Source organism: Anopheles nili, chromosome 2, assembly GCF_943737925.1.
Source record: "Anopheles nili chromosome 2, idAnoNiliSN_F5_01, whole genome shotgun sequence".
NCBI classification, from domain to species: domain Eukaryota; kingdom Metazoa; phylum Arthropoda; class Insecta; order Diptera; family Culicidae; genus Anopheles; species Anopheles nili.
Genome location: NC_071291.1, coordinates 65,897,559 through 65,921,332, shown reverse-complemented (window position 1 = coordinate 65,921,332; position 23,774 = coordinate 65,897,559). Strand labels below are relative to the sequence as shown.

Below are 23,774 nucleotides of genomic sequence, written 5' to 3'. Positions count from 1 at the left end.
GGGAATCAGCTGGTGGAAAGATGAAAAGTTTTAGCCTGCGTACATGGCGTGGTCGTGGCCGTCATTTTAAAATGTCTCCCTCACTCACTCTCTCTCTCTTTCCTCTTTTCCTCTCTCTCTCTCTCTCTCTCTCTTTCATGCACCCGCATCCGGCAGGCAATCGTTTCCGCAGCGACCGCCCTCGAACGATTTAGGAAGAACGCAGAGGCACGCGAGCAGCGGTGAAGTAAGGAAGGACACTCGCATAGAAGCACCCCCAAACGCACCGGCAGGATGGGTGGCTTCCCGTTCGAGCGCACGACGGTCGAGAACTTCCTGTCGCGCTACACGACAGAGACAACGCTGCCAACCGCACCAACGACGGTCATGGCCGTGGAGGAGTTGTTCTTTAACGCGACTCCGCCAGATCCGGGTCCGACCGCTAACGGAACGTTCGAGCTTGCGATCGAGGAGTCCGAACCGACGTATTCGCTCGCGCAGATCATCATCCTTGGCATTATCGCGACCGTGTTGAGCATCCTGACCGTCGCTGGCAACGTGATGGTGATGATTTCGTTCAAGATCGATAAGCAGCTGCAGACGATCAGCAATTACTTTCTGTTTTCGCTCGCCATTGCTGACTTCGCGATTGGGCTTATCTCGATGCCGCTGTTTTCGGTGACGACCCTGCTCGGTTACTGGCCACTTGGGCCGCACATTTGCGACACGTGGCTTGCGCTCGACTATCTGGCATCGAATGCATCCGTGCTGAACCTGCTGATCATCAGCTTCGATCGGTACTTCAGTGTGACGCGCCCGCTAACGTATCGAGCTAAGCGCACGACGACACGAGCCGCCATTATGATCGGTGCTGCTTGGGGCATTAGTTTGCTGTTGTGGCCACCGTGGATCTACAGCTGGCCGTACATCGAGGGTAAACGTACGGTACCGGAGAAGGAGTGCTACATTCAGTTCATTGAGACCAACCACTACATTACGTTCGGTACCGCGATCGCCGCGTTTTATGTGCCGGTTACCGTGATGTGCTTCCTGTACTACCGGATATGGCGTGAAACGAAGAAACGGCAGAAGGAGCTGAAGAACCTGACGGGTGACCGGAAGAAGGACTCTTCCAAGCGGTCCAACTCAAGGTGAGTACGACAATGCATGTTGCTGGTGTGGCACCGTTTGTGGTGTCCTTCCTCAGGAACTCTGTTTGTGCTTTAAGGGTTGAATGGAAAATGGTTCAAAAATAGTGAGCTATGGAAGCTCGAAATAAAGAGGAAACATTTCAATTTCAACTCGTGCTACAAAACCTCTACAAATTTTTTTTTGTGCTCTTGTAAATCATAAATAGCGTTTAAATTTGTAACTCTAAAATATGCAAAAATTGATGGATTGAAAGCCATCACGAAAGAGGCGTGCCTTTGCAGACAAAATGATAAGCATGAAGAGGCTTCTGAATTAATCTTGATATTAAATATTAAGCTTCCGATTGAGCATAAAAGCTTCTCGTTCTTATACGGATCTTGAGTGGTCTTTCATCGCTTCAGTTAAAACTAATCTGTTGCATTTCTAGTGGTAGTTGATATCCCTGGGAGGGATAAACTATTCCAACGAGATCCAGTTATTCCTAATCCCCAACCGGACCGTCGATCGTAGAAGAAAGTGATAGGACTAAAATTTCAGTGCAATAAAAATGACACATTCTCGAGTCCCTTCCAGTGGCATCCTTTCCCACGGCAAACTATCCTCTGTTGATCCCGAAATCGATACGGCACTTGCTGCCACCGAGGCGATGTAATATTTACAGACATTTTTGCACCTCGCCTCGATTCGAGCGCCACTCGACAGCTACGTCGAATTTCATTGAATTTGGCAGCAGGCCCGACCGTCTTCGGGATCGTCCGTTGTTTGAGCTCAAAACTAAGGCGAAAAGAAGCAACGGCAACCGAGTTCGATTGCGTCCCCGAGAAGGTGTCCTTCTGGTGCGAGTCCTCACTCTGGGGACCGACCCCGAGCAGCAACGGCCGCTTGACAGCGCACCATTGCACCGAATTTATTTACGCTATGAATAATGGAACCACTTTGGGTGGAATCGCCTTCCCGGGACCGGGCACGCATTACCATATCTCTTGCTTCACCCGAACCACGCCATTCCACTTACCGTGGTGGCCGTTATGCTGATTGCCAGCCCCGAACGATATTGTAGTTTTGAGTGTGAAGTTGTTCGACGCGATGTTCGAACATACCGAATGCCGGTCGTCCTTGCGGATCTGTCCGGGCGGTTTTTGTTCTTCTTGCTGCTCGGACCCTTCGCGCACTTTCCGACTTTGTGACATTGTGGACATGGGGCGTGAAGGGCCACAACGACCTTCCCCATGGGGTGGTTTCTTGTGTGTGAAAGTTGAACCGTTTCCCAAACAAATACCGCAGCCTGAAGTCACTCGCTTTTTGTTACGTCCTTGTGTGTGTGTGTTCTTTTCCCTGTGTGTGTATGTGTGGGTTTAAGAGATGAAGAGCAAAATTCAACCATCCTGCTGCCTGGGGGAGGATAAATTTCAACCCCCATCGCAACCCTCTTTTGTGGAGAAACACTCGAACATTTCCCACACACGTGGTTTCATTTCGGATGCACCAATCGACGCTCCGGGTTGTTTCCGTCGAGCTCTGCTTGTTTGTTGCATCGATTGCCATCGGCAAACAGTAAAGCCCACCGAAAGGGCACGTGACACGGAAGCGCGCGATGACGACTGCACGTACTTCCCATCGAAGATGGCCTTGTTTTACGAGCTGCCATTGGCAGCTGCGGGCGGCTGTTGTCGAACCGCAGCGGCTTCTTCAGCTTGTTGCAACCACCGCCTGTGGTGTGACGTACGGCAAAATGGAGAGTTTTATTGTGCCGATTATGAGGGTGCCCGGTGTGAGCTTACGGTTCGCACCCGGTTGCGTTCTCGTCTCCATCGTGTGGTCCTTTTTTTTTTGTTCCTCGCCCGCTTTCGAGTGCTGCATCGTCCGTGTGCTCGAGTGTCAGGTGTGTTTATACTTAAAGGTTAGTGGCTCCCCGGGGGGATGCATAGGTGGGATGTGTGTCCCTTTCCACAGCATCAAACTGGTTCGTGACCTCGGGGCTGACGTTCGGCTTCCGCTTCGGTTGGAATATTGATTTATCGCGCGTGGCTGTTGTGTCTCGCTCGTTTGCACGCTGTGCAGGCGTGATGCTGCCAGGATACGCCACCGACGATGGGAAGGGTTTGCATTCGCTGATACAACCGACCTGGCAACGCGGTCGAATGATTTATGGTGCGGCAACGGGCGCTGGTGGCGCCGTTCAATTGATAAATCAATGCATTCGCGTGCAGGCGGTCTCTTCTTGCAAATGGTATCAAGTGTTCGTTCTCGCACTGGATTAAGGCTGAGCAGTTGGTGGTAATGATGCTGCAACAGGAGCACAGTGCGTACCTGAATTAGTAACAGTTGTAGGATTTTTTATATAAAATTCAATGATATAATGTTCGAAACCAAATGTTACTTATGTTGTATTAGCATAAGTATTCAAAGGTTTTATATGTTTAGGAATAAAACAATGTCTTAGTAGAATTATAGTCAATGAAAAAGGGAAACAATAGAAATGTAAATCAGCTATCCTTTTAAAACAAATGGTTCTACAGTCCCTGATTAGTAATTTTCTTCTGCACGAACTGGTTTTCAAACGATTGATTTGCTTTTAAAAAGCATGAAAAATGTTTCGCTTACAGGAAAACTTCGTGTTCCTTTTGAAACACAAAAAATTAAAACTTAGCGAATGAAATTGCTGCCACATATTTGCTCAATCGATCGTGCTTAGTCAGCATTTAGCAAGCCGCTTTCGCAACATAAAGTGCAGTTTTTTGTTTGGGCCTAGAAACCTGTTATTCAGCTTTAAAGCACTAGAACATTTGCTTCCGCCACTGTGTTACTGCAAACATCTTGACCTGCATCCGGTGCGCGAGTTTCAACCAGTTATTATACCAACCGCGCGATTTTGCCCTTCGGTGACTTTCCATGCAGTCGGGCTGCAAGAATTATCGATAACCCAGGTGAATGCGCGCTGATCAGCTTAATTGAATTCTTCTAATTAAGTACATTCGAACGTCGTGCGTTGGTCGGTGTGCTGATAACAGCGACAATGTTAGAGCCGCTTTGCAGTTGAATCCTGCCCTCTGCTCCTGACTGGATGTGTCCATTCATTTGACCCTGGATTCGTTTCCCGGCTTAATGAGAGTTCGGTTTTGCTGCGGGAGGAAATAATGCATTATTCCACCGGCGATGATCCTTCGTTCAGCCACGCAACCGAGTGCCACTGGTGCGTTCGTGGCAATCATTACAAGCCAAAGTGCGCGCGTTTTGGTGACACAAACCACAAACCCGATGTCGCAATCCACCCAACCCACCCAGGAACGCCCACGCGGAAAAGGCTCGGTTTCGGGTGCTTTGCATATTTATGGGCCCTTCCGGCGTGCCCACCGGAATGGGTGGGTGAACGTGGTCAAATGTTATCTCGCATTATTTTCGACTGTTTCGAGCCTCCCCCCACGGTTTCGGTTGATTGGTGTTTGGGGTTTGGCCCTTCATTCCATTCCACCTCACCGGTTGCAGCTGGGATGGGAAGCTGGGCTGTGGTTGGCCAGGTTTTGGGGGACTTCCGGTGTTACGCGGATGCCATATGCTGGGCTGTTCGCGGATGCCAAATGGACGTGTGCGCAGTGTTGCGCGAATGTGCTGGAATTGATTTTGCATTTTCGTTCGGTGTATAATTTGCAAAATAATTACATTCGAGATAGCCATCCGCGGGGCCGTGGGCGAATGGCGTTTTTGACGGTTCGTGACCGTAATTGAGTCGAGTGACGTTTGCGAAAGGAAACAGCGCTAAATAATTAACATTTGCCGTTGGCAAGGATCGAGCAAGCGCGTGAATTCAGTTAGGTTTGAGAGGAAACTTTAAAATGCGAAACATAATTAATTGCGCCAAGAAATGAGCCGTCGATACCACAAAATGGACAATATAATTCGACCATGTATAAACATCTTTAGTGTGGATTAATTCATTTCGTTCAATTAAACTGTTGCTTGGAAGTCTCAAATGAACACGGTGGGATTTATTTCTCAAATTTGAACTCAATAAGCATGAAATAAATTATATATTTCTGCTGTTTTATAATGTTCTGATATGTATATTGACCTCATAAAGCCAAGGTTAAAACTCTTAAATGTTCATAGAGCGTGATATTTAGTGAAGTTACTATCTCACGGTTTTTGAAACATTTCGCTTTATATCACATACCTAACAGGTATGTTGTATTATCATACTTTCGACACCAATCACTAAACTAACATAAAACGATCCTCCACAGAGCCCGTCCCTAGGTGGTATTGGAACTACGTTAAACTTCCGACAATTCTCTCCCCCTGCCGGGTGCAGCTAACGACAGAAACTTTGCCATTTATTCTTCCTGTCAGTGCAAGGCAACCCAGCCCAGCTAGACCTCGGTCGCACAGCGACACGAGCGCATGTGAACCGATCCGATGTTGGCGACAAAACCTCGGGTGCCGGTTGCATTCGCCGTGCCGCTGGAGCTATTTTTCTCGAATCTTTCGGACGTCTTAGAACTGGGTCAGTGGTGTTGGGTTCCGTGTTATAAAAAAAAATGTAAAAAAAACGCGCCAGTCTCGCCCGGGATGCAAGCACGAAGCGGAATAGAAACGGAACACCGGGGCGCTGATTGGCATGCTCGGTTCGCATTTGCGCGCCCCCGGCACACCTTGACAGATGAATAAAAGATGGGCAGGACGGGCGAAACTCCGGTGGCCAGGTGGTTGCATATTTCAGCCGGTGTGCCTGTAATGGAATTCCGCTTTCCCACCCGAAGGGCGGGAATAGGCGATGTAAAATGCATTTTTCGATATCGATCGAGAGCGCTAATGTGAGTTGTTATTGCAGTTAGCTCGTGAATATCGGGGCTAAAAAACAGGACCAATAAATTAGCCATGCCATGCTTTTGGTTTGCTCTACTTGGAAGCAGGAATATTAAATGGGTGCAAACGAGGTGAAAGAGGATAGACAGAATGATAAATATCAAGGACGGGGCAGGTTTTAAGCTTAAGATGACGGTTATCATTCGATTTCGCTTTAAGGTTGTTATCAACCTTAAGACGCCTAATGGTATTGCAAAATCCGTTCTTACGACGTGATTAAGACGATTCCTGTCTTATTTGCAGTGACTGAATTGTTTTTTTTCTACAATTACCTTTCTTTCTTTGTTCCTAATCGTTTCTCGGATTAAATTCACTGATCGAACGTAAGGGCAAAGCTTTTTTCTGTTTGAGTTTCACCTTTACCTGCACAAAGGCACAGTTTGCTCACTCAAATCGCCCGCTACTTAGCCATTGTTATCGTGGCCGTAGGAAAGGAAAAAAAACTGCTCCCTCGTATGAAACGTCCTGAGCACGGTATCGTACACCTTGCACGCGAAGCCTAGCACCAGATAGTGCAGGAAGCAGCGTCTCCGGAGACGTGAAACACACCGTAACAACGGTGTTGGAGCCTGAGCGCAAAGAAAAAAGCAGTACAACTTCGATGTAAGAAAAATTATATTGAGGTTGCACGTGGCTTCCCGAGAGAGAGAGAGAGAGAGAGAGATCGTGGCAGGGATGAAGCCGCTTCCTTCTCGAGCGTATCCTTGGAAGATGGGTTAGCTTTAAGACGGTCGTAGCGTTGCGAAAGAGCATCATCCATCCCAGAAGCACTTCCTTGAGCCGATCTAGTCTAGTGCACTGCACACGAGCAGGCAGTGACTTGTGCGACTAACTAACCTTTGCATGTTCCAGCGACTTCGTTGCTAAATGGTCCAGCTTCGGCACGTCCTGGGCAGAGCCTGCCGGAAGCGGCATCACCGTTTCATCACCCTGTTCTTCGTGTTTACACGAGCGTCCTCATGTGTAAGGAACGTTTATGGGGAATACTACCTCGAGCAAGGGCAAGAAGTTGAGATTTTGAATATTTCATTCGACGGAAACATTTTATAGCGCTTCGGGCCGCTCTTCAGCACGCACGCTGCACGGTCGGGCAAGGCAGAATGTGACCGGATTTTCCGCATCGCTGGATTTTCCGTACGCCGCCATTCGTTGCGGGATATAAACGGTCTAATTCGCTCACTGCAGCTGCCGATGGTTCCCTTTTCTCGTGACAAATGGAATGGGTGAGGGGGGTTTTTTTTGAATTGGAAATCACCTTCGGAATGCGTTTCCAACGTTTCGCTCGCACAGGGTGGCTCTTATCGATCCGATTGAAAGTAAGTGCCACGCGTTCGCCATTCCGCGGTTCCACGTTTTGCCTGAATGATTCATCAAATGAATAAATCATAGTCGAGGAAATGAAGAGCCCAATTAGAATTTCATTAGTATTTTATTACTGCCCCGTTACTAGCTGTGATAACGATGCTCTATTAATTAATTTACGATGCAAAGCCCTCTCCGACAGTAGTGGTAGTCTTTTAAAACTCGCAAAGCTTTTAAGATTTATCTACGAAAGTATATTTTTTTTTGCTTCCCGCAACAAATGCAAAAGCTATTGGTGGAAATCGAATTATCTAACCAACATCGTTTCTGCGGCAACGAGCCAAAATTTAAAACGAATAATTTATCCTGAACCGTTGTGCGTTCTCCTTTTATTGCGAATAAAATAAAATATCGCTCAACCGTGATCGTGAGTGGGTCTCTCGGGCCCGAATTATCATTTCGAGAAGCGAAGTGGCTCATGGAAATTCTGCGGCAAGGACGTGATAAAATTTGATCCTTGGAGCTTGGTGGAAGAATTTCAAAGTAAAGGAAAAAAGGAAGAGCTTACTAATAAAAAAACCCCCCATTCACTTCGGAAGCTGCTGCTTGTTCTCGAAAAGGTAAGCCATCGCCAGGCGCTTCTTTTGTCCGTTTTCCAATCCGCAGCCTGTAACGGCGGACAGGCGGAATGAAATGGTGCGACTTTTGTGGGCGTCCAGATAGAGTGGGAACCGGTTTCCTGTTCTGTTCGCGAAGCATTTTAGGCAGTTTTAATACTTCCCAGTGACGTGCACTTTTGTTCTATTTTCTCCGAATGCTTTTGGTCCCGTTTCTGACTCACCGTTGCCCTCGAAAGCACAAGAATCCATCTTGAAGACAATCCAGGTGATGATGGGCGCTGAAAGATGCGGGATAATTTTTCGCTCACACCCGGCACCCTTCCGAGACGCCACTCGAAATGGCGGCAGAAGAAAACCCGAATGGGACTATTATCGTGGCACAAACCATTCGCTTCCGCTGGTCTAGTCGGATGGCAATTTGGAAAGCAACGACTTCCTGAGCACCGGCCGCGATAATACGGATCACCGCTCGAGCCGTTCCTTCGCTTTTTGCCGCGAGCGGTTTTGCGCTTCCGGAGTAACTTTTTCCGGGTGCCGAGATGGGTGTGAATGAATATGAATCGCAGCTCGTCGCACGTCGAATGGATCTGGTCGGGGCGTGTTTTATGCTTTCCCGGCTCGGTTGCATCACTCGCACGGAAGTTCTTACGGAGCTTCGTTACTTCGTTGGCGAATAAAAAAAAATTAACTCAGACTGCATGGCACGGACGTGGCTTTTCCGGCCAGTTGCAGCTAATAAATCGCAAGTAATGTCATATTTTCACAAACTTTACAAACCGTACATGAGACTGCGGAAGTCCTTTGATAATGGAAAAAAAAGCTAGATGGTTTTATTTATGATCAAGTATGCTTTTTTCCATCATAGGAAAGTTGTTCTTTTCACCGAAAGCGAGGTGTTCTTAAATAACCCAAGCCCCAATCGCATGAATCACGCCTCGTGGGGGAAAGTTTGTCCATCAAATCAATAATGATGAACGTCTTAATGCCGATTCGATTTCTATGCTACGCCAGTCCCTGCCGGCCGCTGGTGGCCGTGGTTTACTTTTAGGCGCTGACAAACAGACCCACCAAATGCCTGTTGAATGTCAATCTACCAGCACCGACGTGCCGACTTTCATTCTAACGCCTGAATTCGGTCGACCGATGAGTAATGTATTCTGGCGGTATGAAGCAGAAGCACAGTTTGCCCCCCTTCTTAGCTGGTGGCGTTCCATTTGCTTTAGTTTTATGCGATAGATTAAATTTACTCACGTCGGAATGGGGGCTAGAATGATTGATGATTCGGAATCTGGACGCTTTTCGTCCCGATCTGCTGAACCGATGAGTGCGCTTTTCGTATGAACGGGAGGAAATGATATCCTTTAGGGTTTGGGACACCGGCAGATGGGCAGTTGGCAAAAATTTGTATGATCCTGGAAGCAGGAGCGTTGGATATCTTTACAAACTACTGTAAGTGCAATTACTTTAAGTTTAAGCATTGAAATGGTGGATTACTAGCAATCAAATCGCCAACAACTGAACATTCGAAATATAAACCGTTATTTGCTTCTCTAAAAGCATGTAAATCCTTCGTATAAAGTCCTATAATTCTAATTCATCTTATAACATAACATAGATGGAAGCCAATGAATGAAAAAATAAATTATTGTGCTAATGTATAAAAAGATTGCCCATTCGAAGAAGAAAAGGGAGAATATGTATTGTTTGAAGCTTTATAGGATAAATTAAATTATTGTTCAATGATTGGTACAGTTGTGCCATAAGGTCTTAGGTCAGACTCAAAAATGATGTGAACTACTATTAATGTGGTTAGTTTGGTTATCTTATTGTTTTTTTAAACTGAAGATTTATCACATTCTTGTTCCCACAAAAGAAATATTTGGTTTCGATTCCAGCCAAAGGAAGCTTACAAATAGTATTTGTATTGCAGGCCCACGTTTGCTGATACCTATTACCAGAATGCATAATATTACGTTTAAAAATAGGAGGAGCTGTGTTTTATGAAATAATCCTTATTTCCCAGAAAGGTTCTCTCACATCACCGGACCATTTTGCTCGACGCACGCGAAGCACTGGTTAACACACATGCGAGACGTACCCATCCGCATGCACTCGAAACTATGCCAATTCCATCGCAACGAGCCGTCTTTCCGGAAATAGTATTTTGATTCATCTCGTTTGCAATATTATCCCTCTTTCGTTCACCGCTGCAACCAGGACCACGGCTCCATACAGGAGTCCGGCTGAATTCCATCGAGGCCGGACATTTGATTAAATGCAGGATATGTAATACGACGGCAAAAGGTGCCTTTTGAACTCAGCTGTGGTCGTTTCTTGGGTGAAATGCTGGCGTTCCATCCTCGCCTGAAGGACGGCCGCGTGCATCACCGGTGCACCTATTTCGGGAAAATATGCTACCGTGTCACCGAGCATTAGCTTTTGCGTGCTGCAGTGAACCGTTTAGTTGGTCCCTAATTGCAGTACGTTGATTGATGAGTGAAATGAAAATCCACCATCTCCTCCATCTTCGGTGGCACCGGAGATTGATAGAGGGCGCTGCGGTACCAGCACCATGCACCAGCAGGACTTTATCGAAATAAAAGCGCATCACATGGCGCTCTGACCCTAACGTACGTCAAATCGAAGGCTCGAACCTCGGGCAAAGAGTGGTTCCAATTTCACCCTCACCATGTGAGGGCAAACAATCCCTAGCGTGGGGATGGCTGTGGCCAAATGTGGGAAAATGCGAGGCGTAGATCAATCATGCTTCTGTTACTCGATGCTCGAGGTCTATGGCTACCGAGTGGGCACGCTTTTCAGGATCAGTTTAAGCCGGCACACTGGTTGGCCGTTTCCCTCGGCACAATAATAGCTCTCACAGCCACCGGTCGGTGTGTGACGGGAAGCAGCATAAGGATCATGACCCACTGCCTGCGTGCCCGGCTAGTGCGCTAGCGTACAAATGGAGCAAATCATTGGAAAATGAAACCGACCGGCCAGCCATTAGAAGTGTTTCATTTTTCACCGGCTTGCGAAACGAAGGGTGGTTGGGCCCTTTCGTCCTGGTGGATCCTAATTGGAAACCTAATCACTTCGAACACATCGTCGCACCACTGGGCGATGGGTCGGAAATTCACCCCCTCAAACGCACACCCGTCCCTGCACGGGAAAGCGACCTCTTTCTTTCGGTGCTGGTTTGCGATTTTGTGTTTGAAATCCGTTTTTTTGTTGCTGCATTCCCTCGGTCGATTTGCTGGGATCGGTGCAGCGAGCAACCGTTGCGTTGTGGTAGTTCTGAAAACTCGATCGAAAGTGCGAAACAAAATGTTCCATGGGCCGTTAGGAGCTGTTTGATCTAGTGAAACGATACGAAAACGGGCGTATAGCGTATTGTGCATCGCTTTTGTTTTGAAAGGACTCGGGAGCCCGTTTCCGGTGAATTTGTGAGCTGCAAACCAGGGTTCGGGTTTACATTGTTCATTGTTTTTTGTTCCGAACACAGTTTGATACGAGTGACTTGAAATCTTAAATGCTGCTCGATATTGAATTCGAATGGAAATCTACTTGCTGGTGAATACTTCAGAAGATTGATATAATATTTGCTTTGATTAAATACACAGGATATGGATTTTAAAACATATAACGTATGTTAAATAACGTTTCTTTCACGTTCAATGTGATTATTATCACGTTGGATCTATTATGCATATTAAAAGGTTATTTTCAATAATATATCGGCAGTTTTTATTGCAATTTTGATATTTAATCCGATCAAATCACCGGATAATCTTGATACAAACAAAATGCTTAAAAAATACTTAGCTCTCTCTTGTTGTCGACCTTTTTTTCGACTTTTTAATTGTAAGCATTGTGAACATTTTAAAAGACAATTCTAAATAAGCGCATTAAATCGCGAATGTTGAGATTAGCAGCTATTACTTTCGAGTTTGCAAATGAAAATGAAATAACAGTCAAGTTTAATATGAAAGCATCCCATGTTTTCGGAACCATCTTGAGTCCTAATTTAATCGTAATAGGAGATCTATTTCTTAGAATTTATTAGAGAAATTTTCACTCAACTGGAAATGGAATTAGTACGGCTTTGCGCGTCGAACATGGAATTAAAAATGAACCAGCAAAAACCACCGAAAATGCATAAATTTTCCGCCAACGAGCACCGGAAAAACAACCGACCGGAAACGATGGCACACAATCATAGCAAGGTGGCGTTCTCAAATGAGAGAAGAAAAAAGACATTGCGTGAGTTTGTTTTAAGGAACAAATTTAATTTAGGAAACTTTTGTTCCCTTGCGATTCGGAAAGCTCGCTTTATGCTTGTGAAAGGTAGATGTGATTTTAATCAAATCCTATCTGCGGAGGAAAACCTACTTTAACGATTGTGCATCGTTGGTGAAAGCAGTTTAAGATGTTGCGGAAATATCTCTGCTCGATGGCTTGAAAGGACGTTTACTAACGCCTTTTAAATTTATCAACGCTTGTCCGACATTATCCTGCAAGTAGTTGACACTCAACAAATTGGGTACGAAAAGGATCGTCAATTCGCACCATATTTTGAACACTGCTACACTCATTCTTAGCTCCAAATGTTCACCACCCACTAAAGTGTTGTGAAATTAACTGGCCAAACGCGAAATGCAAATTCACGGCCTTCGACGAGCAGCAAACAGCGATGGCGGCGCGTCCATTAGCTACGGTCGGTGAGAATTTTCCCCGAACTGTCACTCCCATCTAAAGCGAACGCCACAAAACCGCTCGGCCCATGGCAGCGTGTAGGGGACGTTTTTATGCTAATTAAAACTTGGCCCCACGGGTAGCATCACCGAGAAGTGCAAAATAGTTCCCAGCATCGTAAACTTCTTCCCGGTCGCGCTTCATACCGAGCCATTTTGGGTGGGAAAAATCACGCCCAGCGTCGTTTGTCTGTGTCGCAGAAAGTTCCGAATTCCGGGGCAAGTTGGCAGAGCAAAAATCAACGCCAGCCCGGACGGGGCGAACCGCTAGTTGCCAGCAGCAGCTTTTACGCATCAATTTCGCTCGATCATAATTTCGTGGGAGCAATCGCGAATGAATGAGGGAAAAGGAGGGAAAGCCCAAAAAAAAACAAACTTTCACACTTTCCCGGCGAAAGGGACGAGTCTTTCAAATGGCGCTTCTCGATGGGCGCTTTTCGCTAAATTGTAACGATAAAAAATACGTTACGAGCCAAGGGTATTGCTGCCGTTCTGACCCTGGTGTCTATCCATTGGCGTCGAGCGAACGATTCGAATCCAGCTACACGCACTGGCGATGAGATAACGCGACCGTTCTCCAATCGGGGCTGTGCTCTGCCGTGCTTCATAAGACATTAACATGATTTAGGCAACATGTCGCTTGAGCGAGCAAACGAACCGGAAGCAACCGAAGACCGGAAGCTTTCGTTTGAGCGCTTCGTTTTGACGAGTTACCTGAAGGATGGGGTTTATGTTTTGCATTCGTTTTTTTTTTCTCTCTCTCTCTTTCGTTGGTCCCTTTACGTGCGTGATTGCACGTCGCGGCGTCGGCATGGCATGGGAAAAGCGAACCGACGGGCACGCTCGAGATGCCGAGCCAACGGTGGGATCGGTTCCGGGAGGGCCGGAAGTTCATAAAGCTAAACAAATTTGCACATTACGGAACCACCCGCTCCGGTCGGCCTGGGGCTGATTACAACGGTGGAGAAGAAAATCAACTGAGCTTAGGACCAAACGGTTAGTTCCTTCCTGCCTGTTCCTTCCCTGGTGAGCGGGTTTTCCTTTTGCACGCGTTTTCCCGCCAATCGCACACCATAATGAGGGATTCGTGAAACGCGCCACGAACGGCGAAAGTTGAGTACGGGGAGAGGAGAGATGGCGGTGCGGGTGGAGTGAATAGAAATATGCGAAAAAATATTTCACCCCGAAAAGCGCACCCACTAAATGTCACGCCGAATTTCGATGAGCAGCATGACGTCACGTTTGGCGCCATTGCCGATTGACGATTGTTTTAGGGGTGAGAATTTCAGAGAAATGTGTGCTACTTATAGGAAACCAAATGATGCCAACCTGTAAAAGGGAGGCCAAAGTTGGTTATGCTTGGGAAAACAAGTGAAATTAATCAATGAGCTTTTCGTTATGCTCATGCATTTTTGCTGTCAGAATATTTCTCTTCTTTTCTGCTGAATTTTAGTTTATACAAACCCCTTCCAATTAATTTTCTTGAGTTCAATATGAACAATGAGGTTGAAAATGGTTACACTAATCGATCTGCAATGCATAAGAATGTTTCATTTCTAAATGTGCTCGTTAACTCGTTGCCAGCTTCCCCTTTAAAGGCTGTACCAAGCAGCAACACGACAGATTACACGAATATGCTGCAAACCCGATTTGAAATGCTGATACGATTGCATACCGCAATCATTATCACCGTACACGCGACGACCGCGCTGCGTTGGGATTTCCTTCCACCGAGGCGTAGTCACGCTCGTTGCCAGGCCGGTCTGCGGGCATCCCTTAATGCCGCTGTCGTGCCTCGGACGGCCGGGCAAGGATTAGGGCAAAACCCTTTTCCCACGGGAGCACCGATCCTTGCCGAGCGGTGCGATCAATTCGACGGCACGCCCAATCCCGGGTTGTCGACTTGGCCGATGACAAATCGGGAAAACGGCCCACCCCGGAGAAAGGACATGGGTAAGGACGAAAGGATCTCCACGCAAGATGGAGCCATGAGCCGCAAGGTTGTGTTGGGAACAGATTTTCTGAAAAGGGATTTGAGGCGGTTTGCGAATTGAATTCTTCGCCAGCGCTTGACAGTTGCTCGGATCCGTTTTCTTCAGGCTCGTTGATGTGCTTTTATGTAATCGAGCAGGTCAAATCCGGGTTCCGGGTGGGCGTTTGCCCTGATGGATTCGACTTTGATTGATACAATTTTTTTCTCGGGGCAACATTCCCATCGGAATGCACTTTATTGTTGGTTGCTTTCATATTGTGTGTATTTTGAATTGCAAGCTTGAGTTGACAGGAGTTTTTTTTTACTTTTTAATGTAACGAAAGCATGGATTAAGCAATGTCTAATGTCAACTTGTCATAGTTAGCAGAAAATATGTTAAAAAAAAGGATTTTGTTGATTGATTGAAAAATCTATGAGTATATTCTTATCCTGAAAGCTGTTAACTGTGTTATCTGCATATTAAAAAAGCGCATTTATATTTTAGCTTCTCGTTTTTCTCTTTCGTAATGAGCTTTTATTATATAGCAAAATAAAATGCTCATCCAACGATCCTCACGTGCTTGGTGTTAAAAAAGGATGTTCGCCTCTCGATAACCAGCCTGGTCCGATTGTTTAATGTTGCAACCCTACATGGGAATGTGCCTCCATCTTTCCAGCCGACAGCCGGCGAACGAATTCCCTAACAAGACGCACCATTTCGTTAATTATATATTCCATCGACACAGCATCACTACATTAAACATGCTCTCACTGCCTGGCCGCATATGGTGCCGCGAGGGAGCATAAAGCATCGCTTATGCTCGCGCCAAACGCAACATTCCCCGCGGTTGGCGGTCGCCACGCCCTATGTCGCCCCACGCAATCTGCTGCCGGCCTTTTTGCATAATACATCGCCAAAGTTCGCGAAAGAAAATGGATACCGCCGGCTAAAGCGAGCTGGCTTAAAAACCCCCAAGCCGCAGATTACGGGAGCCTTCGCCGATCGGTGTGTAATGTAATAAATCATTGCACAAACAGCGCTGGCCTTCCTTCCGGGTGTTTCGCTCCCTGCGCCCGTTGGGTGAAACTTTTCTGTCTCCCGTTTGCCGGTGCCAGGAAAAACCGCGAAACAATCCACCGTGGGAGGGGGCCTGGGTCGCGAACCAATTTCGCACCGTTCGAAAAGTAAGCTAACCTAATTCAGCGCCCTCCATCCCGGTGACACGTCGGTGGCACCTGCGAGGACACGTTCCGTTCGCGCTCGCGAGCAAGGAGAAATAATGATAAAACAACGGCACGTCCAGAGCGCCATCTCCGCGCTATCGGGCGCGAACATCGAACCGACCAGGTGTTCCCGCCATCGCGATGTCGCTCACGTCGCGCTTTTGCTGCAGCGCACGCAGTTCGTGCGTGTGTGTGGCTTGTCTACCTTTCGGGCGCACGTGGAACCGGAACCGGAACCGGAACCGGAAGTGCGCTGGTAGGTGACGGGAGAGACACTTTATCTCCATCAGTTTCTGCCGGTGCGCGACGCCCCAGTCGGACCGATAAGCGAAGGACAATGGCGAAGGTGAAGTCTTTATAAGGGCGTGCAACTTTGGGCGTGCGCTGATTTGTGGTGCGAGTGGAGGAAGAAAAAAAAATGAATCGCGAGAAGAACCCGGACGATGGGGAATCGTTAAATTGCGGCCCCTCTGAACGGCACGTGCGGTGGCACAGTTCGATCGAAGTTGCTATGAAGCTTTTCGCAGCATTTCATGTCAGCGGAATCGAAGGTCCTTGCGGTGGAACCGATTATCGATGGGGAGGGATGGCTTGACGCGCCGCTGTCGGAGTACGTGTCGGTGTTGGACTTACTTTTGACACTTTTGACAACACGTCCCTGTGGGGCAGTGAGGAGAGAGAGAGAGAGAGAGAGAGAGAGAAAGAGGGAGAAAGGAGAAAAGGACCTATCTTGGTTGCTTGATTGTTGCGCGAGTGAATTTTCAACCGACCCACATCAAAGATGAAGATATCGACATTCCGTTTCAACTGCACAATATACTACAGTCTTGAGGGAATGGAAGAATCAGGAAGAAGTGGAAAGAAGAATCAAAGGGAAAGGATAATGGACGACGTTCCATTTCGACAATGAAGCCAAGCCGCTATGGAGGGAGTTTGCTTCAAACCGAATCCATAAATCACTTTTACTGGAATAAGGCTGCGATTTGCATCAAGTCCTATTGAAAGCTGGCAAGCTAATCCTTTTTCCAATCAAATAACAATAATTTATCGTGTACAAACCTTTCGTACATCAGAGGTTAATTTTGCACATTGTTTGAATAATAGCAAGCATAGCTTTTTGAAAGAAAAATCAATTTCGTTACGATGGAAATTTAACTATCGGATACACGATATAGCATCGATAACAGGAGGCTGGAAAGGTAGAACTTCGACACATCCTTATTGTAATGAATCATAATATATTAACAGTAAAAATACTAGTTAAGAAAGCTTGGAAAACTAAGAAACATATTCTGATTACTGAGATATAAAACGCCAAATGTGCAACGTTGTTAATTATGCGTTTAGGTCAGTGTTCTGATACCTTTTTGTTGCCGAGAAATTCATATGGTTTGGTCAAACATATATGTTGATGATGCTATTAAACATATATGCTTAAAGATTGTTTATTACGATGAAGCATAAACGCCTGTCGCATTCAGCCATAGATTTCCCAAGCTTTTTTCAATACACGATTTGTGAATGGAGCCGCCTGGTACTTGACAGAGATAAGGTGAGAATTCTGTAAATTAACTAGTAAATTATTACTACCATATATTAGCCATAGTTATGATAAATCGGCATTGCTTTTTAATCAGGACTTGCCTTGATAAAATATTTAAACAAATAAATAGTACAAGCATTACACACAAATTAAAAATAAAGCATGATATCTACTCGAATTAACTTTGTTATTTACAAATGTTGTTATTCCTCTGTAATTTTCGGAATGTTTTGCTTCATAGCATTTAATTTTTGTTTGACAAATCCATTATCGGAATAATTAGATCATTTCATTAAATGAAAGGTATAAAATATAATCTTTATATAGTTTTTAAAATAACATGAAACATCGCTTGGGTCTTTTGTGTTTGAACTTTTAAAATAGTAATTATGTTTTATAGAGTATTCGACGAGTCATACTTTGTCTAAACTCAAATATAAAGTACGAATCCATTCACAAATCCTTTTTCAAAACCATATTATTTAAATATAAAATTGAGGAAAACATCGGAAAAATGTGTATTGTGGCGCCCTCTGGATGTCCAAAATAATCAATTATGTTCGATAAACAACTTTGCAATTGATTAGAAAAGAAACACAGCAAAATAAACTATAATATAAAAATTATCCGCAAGATTTTTGTCCCACGTCACCTCATAGTGCAGGCGGCAAAATAGTTTCGGATCGAGCTAAAAATTTTGCGAAAGTAACAGGAGCGCATGACTCGTAGCAGGTAGCCTGGTCGCTTGGTACTTGCATGCGATAGATTGTTGCGTGCGATCGGTCATTGCGCGCGATCAGTTGTTGCGTGCGATCGGTAATTGCGTGCGATCGATATTTGTTTGCGATCGATCGTTTGCAATTACTACTTACCGATTTGCCGGCTTATTCTTTCTATCTTTGTTCTGTGGCATAACAAACAAGTATGAAGTTTTGTTTACGTTTTTTATTCATTTCCATTAATAAAAATCATTACAGTGCGTTGTATATGCACTAAAATTCACATTATTCACTAATAAATATGTTTGTTAGTGTCATTTATTATCAACTTCTTTATTAATCTTAAAACGTATGTGATATTAATGGGTTTTAAAAACATTTTTAACACAGTGTAACACCTAGCAGGAAGTGATTGAATGCATTTCAAAACATCGCCGCAGGGCCTTCCTTCAAACGTCGCTACAGAAGCCGCGTGCTGATGAGTATCACTTGAGCGAATAAACTTGCGAGCCCCGGTGGCTCGGTGACGCCCTTTTCCGTTTTCCTAACGGCAGATGAAAACCTGCAATCGACACAACAGCGCCCGGAAACGTGACGGCAATGGAGTCCCGAGACGATAGTTCCCCGGGCCCGTGCCATGGCGCGTCGTCGTAATTGAATCAGCTTCGTCGAATGTAGAAAAAATAATCCCTGATTGAATCAACCGCTTCCTTGGAGCGACCAGGCCTTCAAGAAGATGCTGCGACCAGCCGCTCGGATCCCGGACGGAGCAATTGGTGTTCCCGTATCCGGACCGCCGTAGCTCGGTTTATCAAAGCACGACCGGACGATCCTTCCGGAGGAAAGGTGTTTTTTGCGCATTTGGAAAACATCTCTTCGTAAAGGGAGCACAGAATGAAGTCCGAGATGGTGGTGAGCCTCGAGATGAGTGAGGTTGCGTCGCGAGGTTGATTTCTGGATGAAGAATGGAACTGAAGCAGAAATTTGGGTCCGAGAATTCCCGGGACAGACAAATAAATAAATCGTTTTACGTCAAAACGCGCCCTGTGACGTGCCGGGCGTGTGTGAAGTGGCTCCGAGATGAGGGTGCCGATTGGCCCTTCGGTGGGTGTTTTCATTTCCACCCGCAAGTGTGGGGGAAAATTGAAAATAAAATATGTTCCTAAGGTACGCAGACCTGCGCCCGGACACGCACCACGGTCTCGGGTTCGAACGCACATGAAGAGATCCTCCGACCGTCGAAGGGCAGGCAAAGGTCCTACAAAAGGTCGACCGAGTCCTACCCACTCACGTGCGATGCTTTGTTTTTGAGGAAAACTTCACTCCAAAACGCGCATCCGGTGAACAGCCGGTGTGAGGAGCAACTCGCTCCCGGTAGCATTCGGTGGAGTCGTGAAAGGCCGAAGATCAAACCTTGCCAGCCCTTGGCCTGTGTGGTGCGATGCTGGTTCTTGGCCGGAGTCGATGGGTTATCGTGTTACCGTTTTTTTGGAAAGGCAGGCCACCGTGTTGCGGTCGAGTGATTTAAACTCTCCGAACCGAATCGAGAGGTCGCCGGATCCGGTGCACCTCTATCAAGCCACGAAAGGCCATCCCTTTGGTTGGTGGCGGAGGACAGCGGTCCCCACTTGAATCCTGCGTCGACCACTGGGTTTGGGTTTGGGGATGGAATTTTCCAGTTTTTCTCAGCGAAGCGGCGGCAGTGCGGTGGTTCTCATTTTTTGGGTATTGTACCGTACGTCCACTTGACCCGGGATTGGGATGATGAAGATAAAGTTGAAGAAAATCGCCGCCAGTCGAAATCGGGAACAAACGGACGCAATTTATGAGCCTCCGCCGGTGGTGTGGGCCGTTTAAGGACGTGTTTACTTGCCAGCGATGGTGGGTAATGTGTAAGTTATTGTTGTTCGCTTCCATTGCGTTACGGGGCGCTTTACGGCATATTGTTTTTAGATCGGCTTAGATTTGATGTTGAATACTTCATCAAAAGGTGGCTTTGGGCTTACAGAAAGCGGCAAATTTGCTAGCGGCATTTTTTATGTGGTTTTGATACTGGTGAATGTCTTTGATATAATACTCTACCATCTATTGACGCAGGCTGCCTGAACTAGTGGAGTTATTTTATGAAATTGAATTTAACACTCTGAACTATTTGTAGGAAAAAGTGGTCTAAGAACAACTCACATCAAGTTGAAAGCAATTTTAACTGGATTGTTTGTTGGTATTTTAGATTAACTTAACCTTTCTTGGGACCGTGGGTAGGATGATTATTTACACTTACTAAATTATTCGGTACTCTAAAAATTCAAAAGGAAATATTTGCACAGAATACAAACTACTTACTAGACTTTTCACACAGCCCTATCTGCACAACATAATAACGTGTAGTATTCGCATAAGCTCACTAACAAAACTCATTACATCATCGAAATGAATACACGTGGGCCACTAAGGCAAAAGTGAGCAGTCTACCACGGGGAAAAAAGTTAGACTAGCAAAAAAGTAATATCAAACTTTAGGCTCCTACTCATCGTCCCAGTTTCACGCCAGTTCTGAAACGAAAAGTTTCGTACCGTCCAAGCGCGCTTTGTTGCGAAACTTTTTACCCTATTAACTTGCCCACGCTGTCAAAGCTCCGAACCGCGCAATTCATCACACTCGTCCACTCGCGTTAGTGCCTACCGGAACTAGGTCACCGATGCAAGCGGCTGAAAGTACCGGCACCTGCACGTGCGCCTACATGTCTCCTTGTCTACCGCAACCTTTCTATAACTAGGCTCCGTTTTGCTCTTCCTTTCAGTGACGAAAACACGGCCGTCAACCACTCGGGTGGCCACGTGCTACCAGCAAGCGTCGCCGATCCTGACGGCTGGCGGAGGCCTCGCAGCGAATCGTCGGCGGACGCGGAAAGTGTCTACATGACGAACGCCGTCCTACCGGACGGTGCCTACGGCCACGGCATGCTATCGCGCCGATCGAGCGTAAGTGGCCCACCTAACAGAATTACCCCCCCCCCCCTCCCAGGTCCACGAACCACGTGTCGCTAATCCGCTAATCCACACTGCCGGTTTTCGCTTTCACAGATCACCATCAATGGCGTGCCGAAGAAGCCGACCACGTTCTTCGGTGGCATCAAGGAGTGGTGCATCGCGTGGTGGCACTCCGGGCGCGAGGACTCCGACGACTACGGGTATGACGTCGAGGAACCGTCGGACTTAGGGTATGCAACACCAGTATCCATAGAAACTCCCCTACCCAGCTCCGTCACCAGGTAGAGGCAGCTCCGGGCTCCGAACCATTCTTTTTTCTAATTCAATTCAGCCGCACCGCCGCCGTACGAGCGCGGTGTTTCATGTTTCGATGTTTGTTAGCAAAAGCCTGGCTGTGCAAGCGATACCGCTCCATATCGTGCCGTCCACGAGCATCATCACCTTCACCACACACACACACCATTAAGCCATTCGCCTTCCAGCGCGGGCTCGCTTTTCTGTAACGTTTTTCCCACGCTCCATTTGTTGTGCTTTTGTTGCTTAATTTTTCAAATCCCCCGGTCTGTGTTCCGGTTCCCATCCTCGTTTCCCGGCCGGGGAAGGACTCGTTTGATCCCGGCCTTCCTTTCTCAGTTTTGCCAGGATTCCTTTCTTCACCACACCACACCAACATGGACTGATTTGCGATGAGCTTTCGTTGCGGTTTCTTCCCGGCGTTTTGTTTGTTTTTTTGTTGGTTTGCATGCGAAACGTTCTTCTGCGTGTGTTAGCTCGTACCCGTTCGTACCGTAAGAAGCCGAAGGATTCGTCGATCGACCCAACCGTTCCTGGAAGCACCGGGTATGCTAAGCCGACCGCCGGGCCAAGTCTCGGGCATCGTTTTTGGGCCGGGATTGACCGGGACATCACCCCCTTTCCTCATCCGATCTGCCCGGATGCAGCCGAAATAATTGACTTAAGCCCATCGCCGGGCCACGGTTCGGTTGGTTACATCCAATTAGTTTTTGCGTTGCGCCGGAACAGCACCGGATTTGCTGGAAAACCGAAAATAGAACGTCAGTTTGATTAGGCTAAAAAGTTGGTAATAAATCGCTCGAGAGTAGCATAAATCATTACCGCAGGCCGAGCGGGTTTTCGGGCGAGACGAATCCTTCCGGCGACCGCTTTCACCATCATCGTTTTGCTCTCGTTTCATCATTGCCGTCGGCTTAGTTTTTGATGTTGATGTTTCTGTTGCCGCCACCTCATCGCCCATCGCGCTCACATCGGTTTGTTTGACGTTAGACGTTTGGTATTTGGAACGGGATTGTTTCCTTTCTGCCTTCTGGTTCGGTCACTCACGCCAAGTGCTTTCGTGTCGTTTTGTTTCCCCACAGGTGCACCTCACTGAATGTGATCCGCGATCCGTACGTTGCTGGTGGCGCTGCTGGTGGAGGGCGTAGTAACGTCGTCAGTATGATCCCGGATATATCTCCAACGCCGGCTCGACCAGCGTTGCCACCTCTGGCTCACCTACAGGACATGCACGGAGCGCGTGATTCACGTTCGCTCCCGAGCAGCAATCGGTTGGGGTCACGCTCCGTCAGCCAGGATTCGGTGTACACGATCCTCATCCGCTTGCCACCTGAAGGTGGTTCCGGAGATGAACGAGCACCGTCGATCAAGATGATCCAAGATGATGTGCCGATGTCGATGACAGTTCCACCGAGGCGGCCGCTACCATCACGCGATTCCGACTACATCATTCCGGTGGCAGGTCGGCGTCAATCGACCGCTACCACCGATTTCCGGTTGCCGCTATCGGCGAAGATCATCTCGAAGCCACTCTCGAAGCAACAGCAGCAGCTGCATCAGGCCAATCTCGCTCAGACCGCGCGGCAGGTGAAGAAGAAGAAAAAATCCCAAGAGAAACGCCAGGAGACGAAGGCGGCCAAGACGCTGTCGGCGATTCTGCTAAGCTTCATCATCACCTGGACACCGTACAACATTCTGGTGTTGCTGAAACCGCTCACCGCCTGCACCAAGTGCATCCCGCAGGAGCTGTGGGATTTCTTTTACGCGCTCTGCTACATCAACTCGACGATCAATCCGGTTTGTTATGCGCTTTGCAATGCCTCGTTCCGGCGGACGTACGTGCGCATTCTCACGTGCAAGTGGCATACGCGCAATAGAGAGGCGATGACGCGCGGCGTATATAACTAAGGGCGTTAGAAAGGAAAAGAGAAAGAGAGAGAGAGAGAATGATTACTGGTGCGGGATAATGAGCTGTTTCGCTACGACGGTGCTGGAGGAAGCAAACGTTAAGCAGTTTACAAGACAACCCCACAAATGGGTGCAATTTGAACGCGATGTTCTGTCAAGTACCAGGCGCCTCCATCAACAACCAGGCGTCTCCATCGCACTGTAACATTTATGCTTTGAATGGTTAATCCGGCTGATTCTTACTCATAGGATGTTAATTTGATTATTTGCAATTGAAATCTGACATTTATTTGATTCTTATTTGTATTCCTGTTCAATAAGAAGCAATGTTACAGAAATTGACGGAATTTTACATTCTTTTGCTTGTAATTTGAGGAAGCAAATTGCCAGCTTTGGACGAATTTGACATGCCATAAAATGAACTTTAAGCTCAATTGACAAGTTGGGAGAAGCAATC

The 23,774-nt window shown here is 46.9% G+C and overlaps 1 protein-coding gene across 1 annotated transcript; it reads left to right on the top strand.

Moving 5' to 3' along the window:
• Positions 1 to 273: 273 nt before the first annotated feature.
• Positions 274 to 23,501, top strand: LOC128730413 (muscarinic acetylcholine receptor DM1). The gene is made up of 4 exons (XM_053823461.1): positions 274 to 1,130; positions 20,926 to 21,106; positions 21,209 to 21,345; positions 22,492 to 23,501. Exons 1-4 carry the CDS (start codon positions 274 to 276, stop codon positions 23,315 to 23,317), a joined length of 2,001 nt encoding a protein of 666 aa, XP_053679436.1. The 3' UTR covers positions 23,318 to 23,501.
• The last annotated feature ends 273 nt before the right edge of the window (positions 23,502 to 23,774 follow it).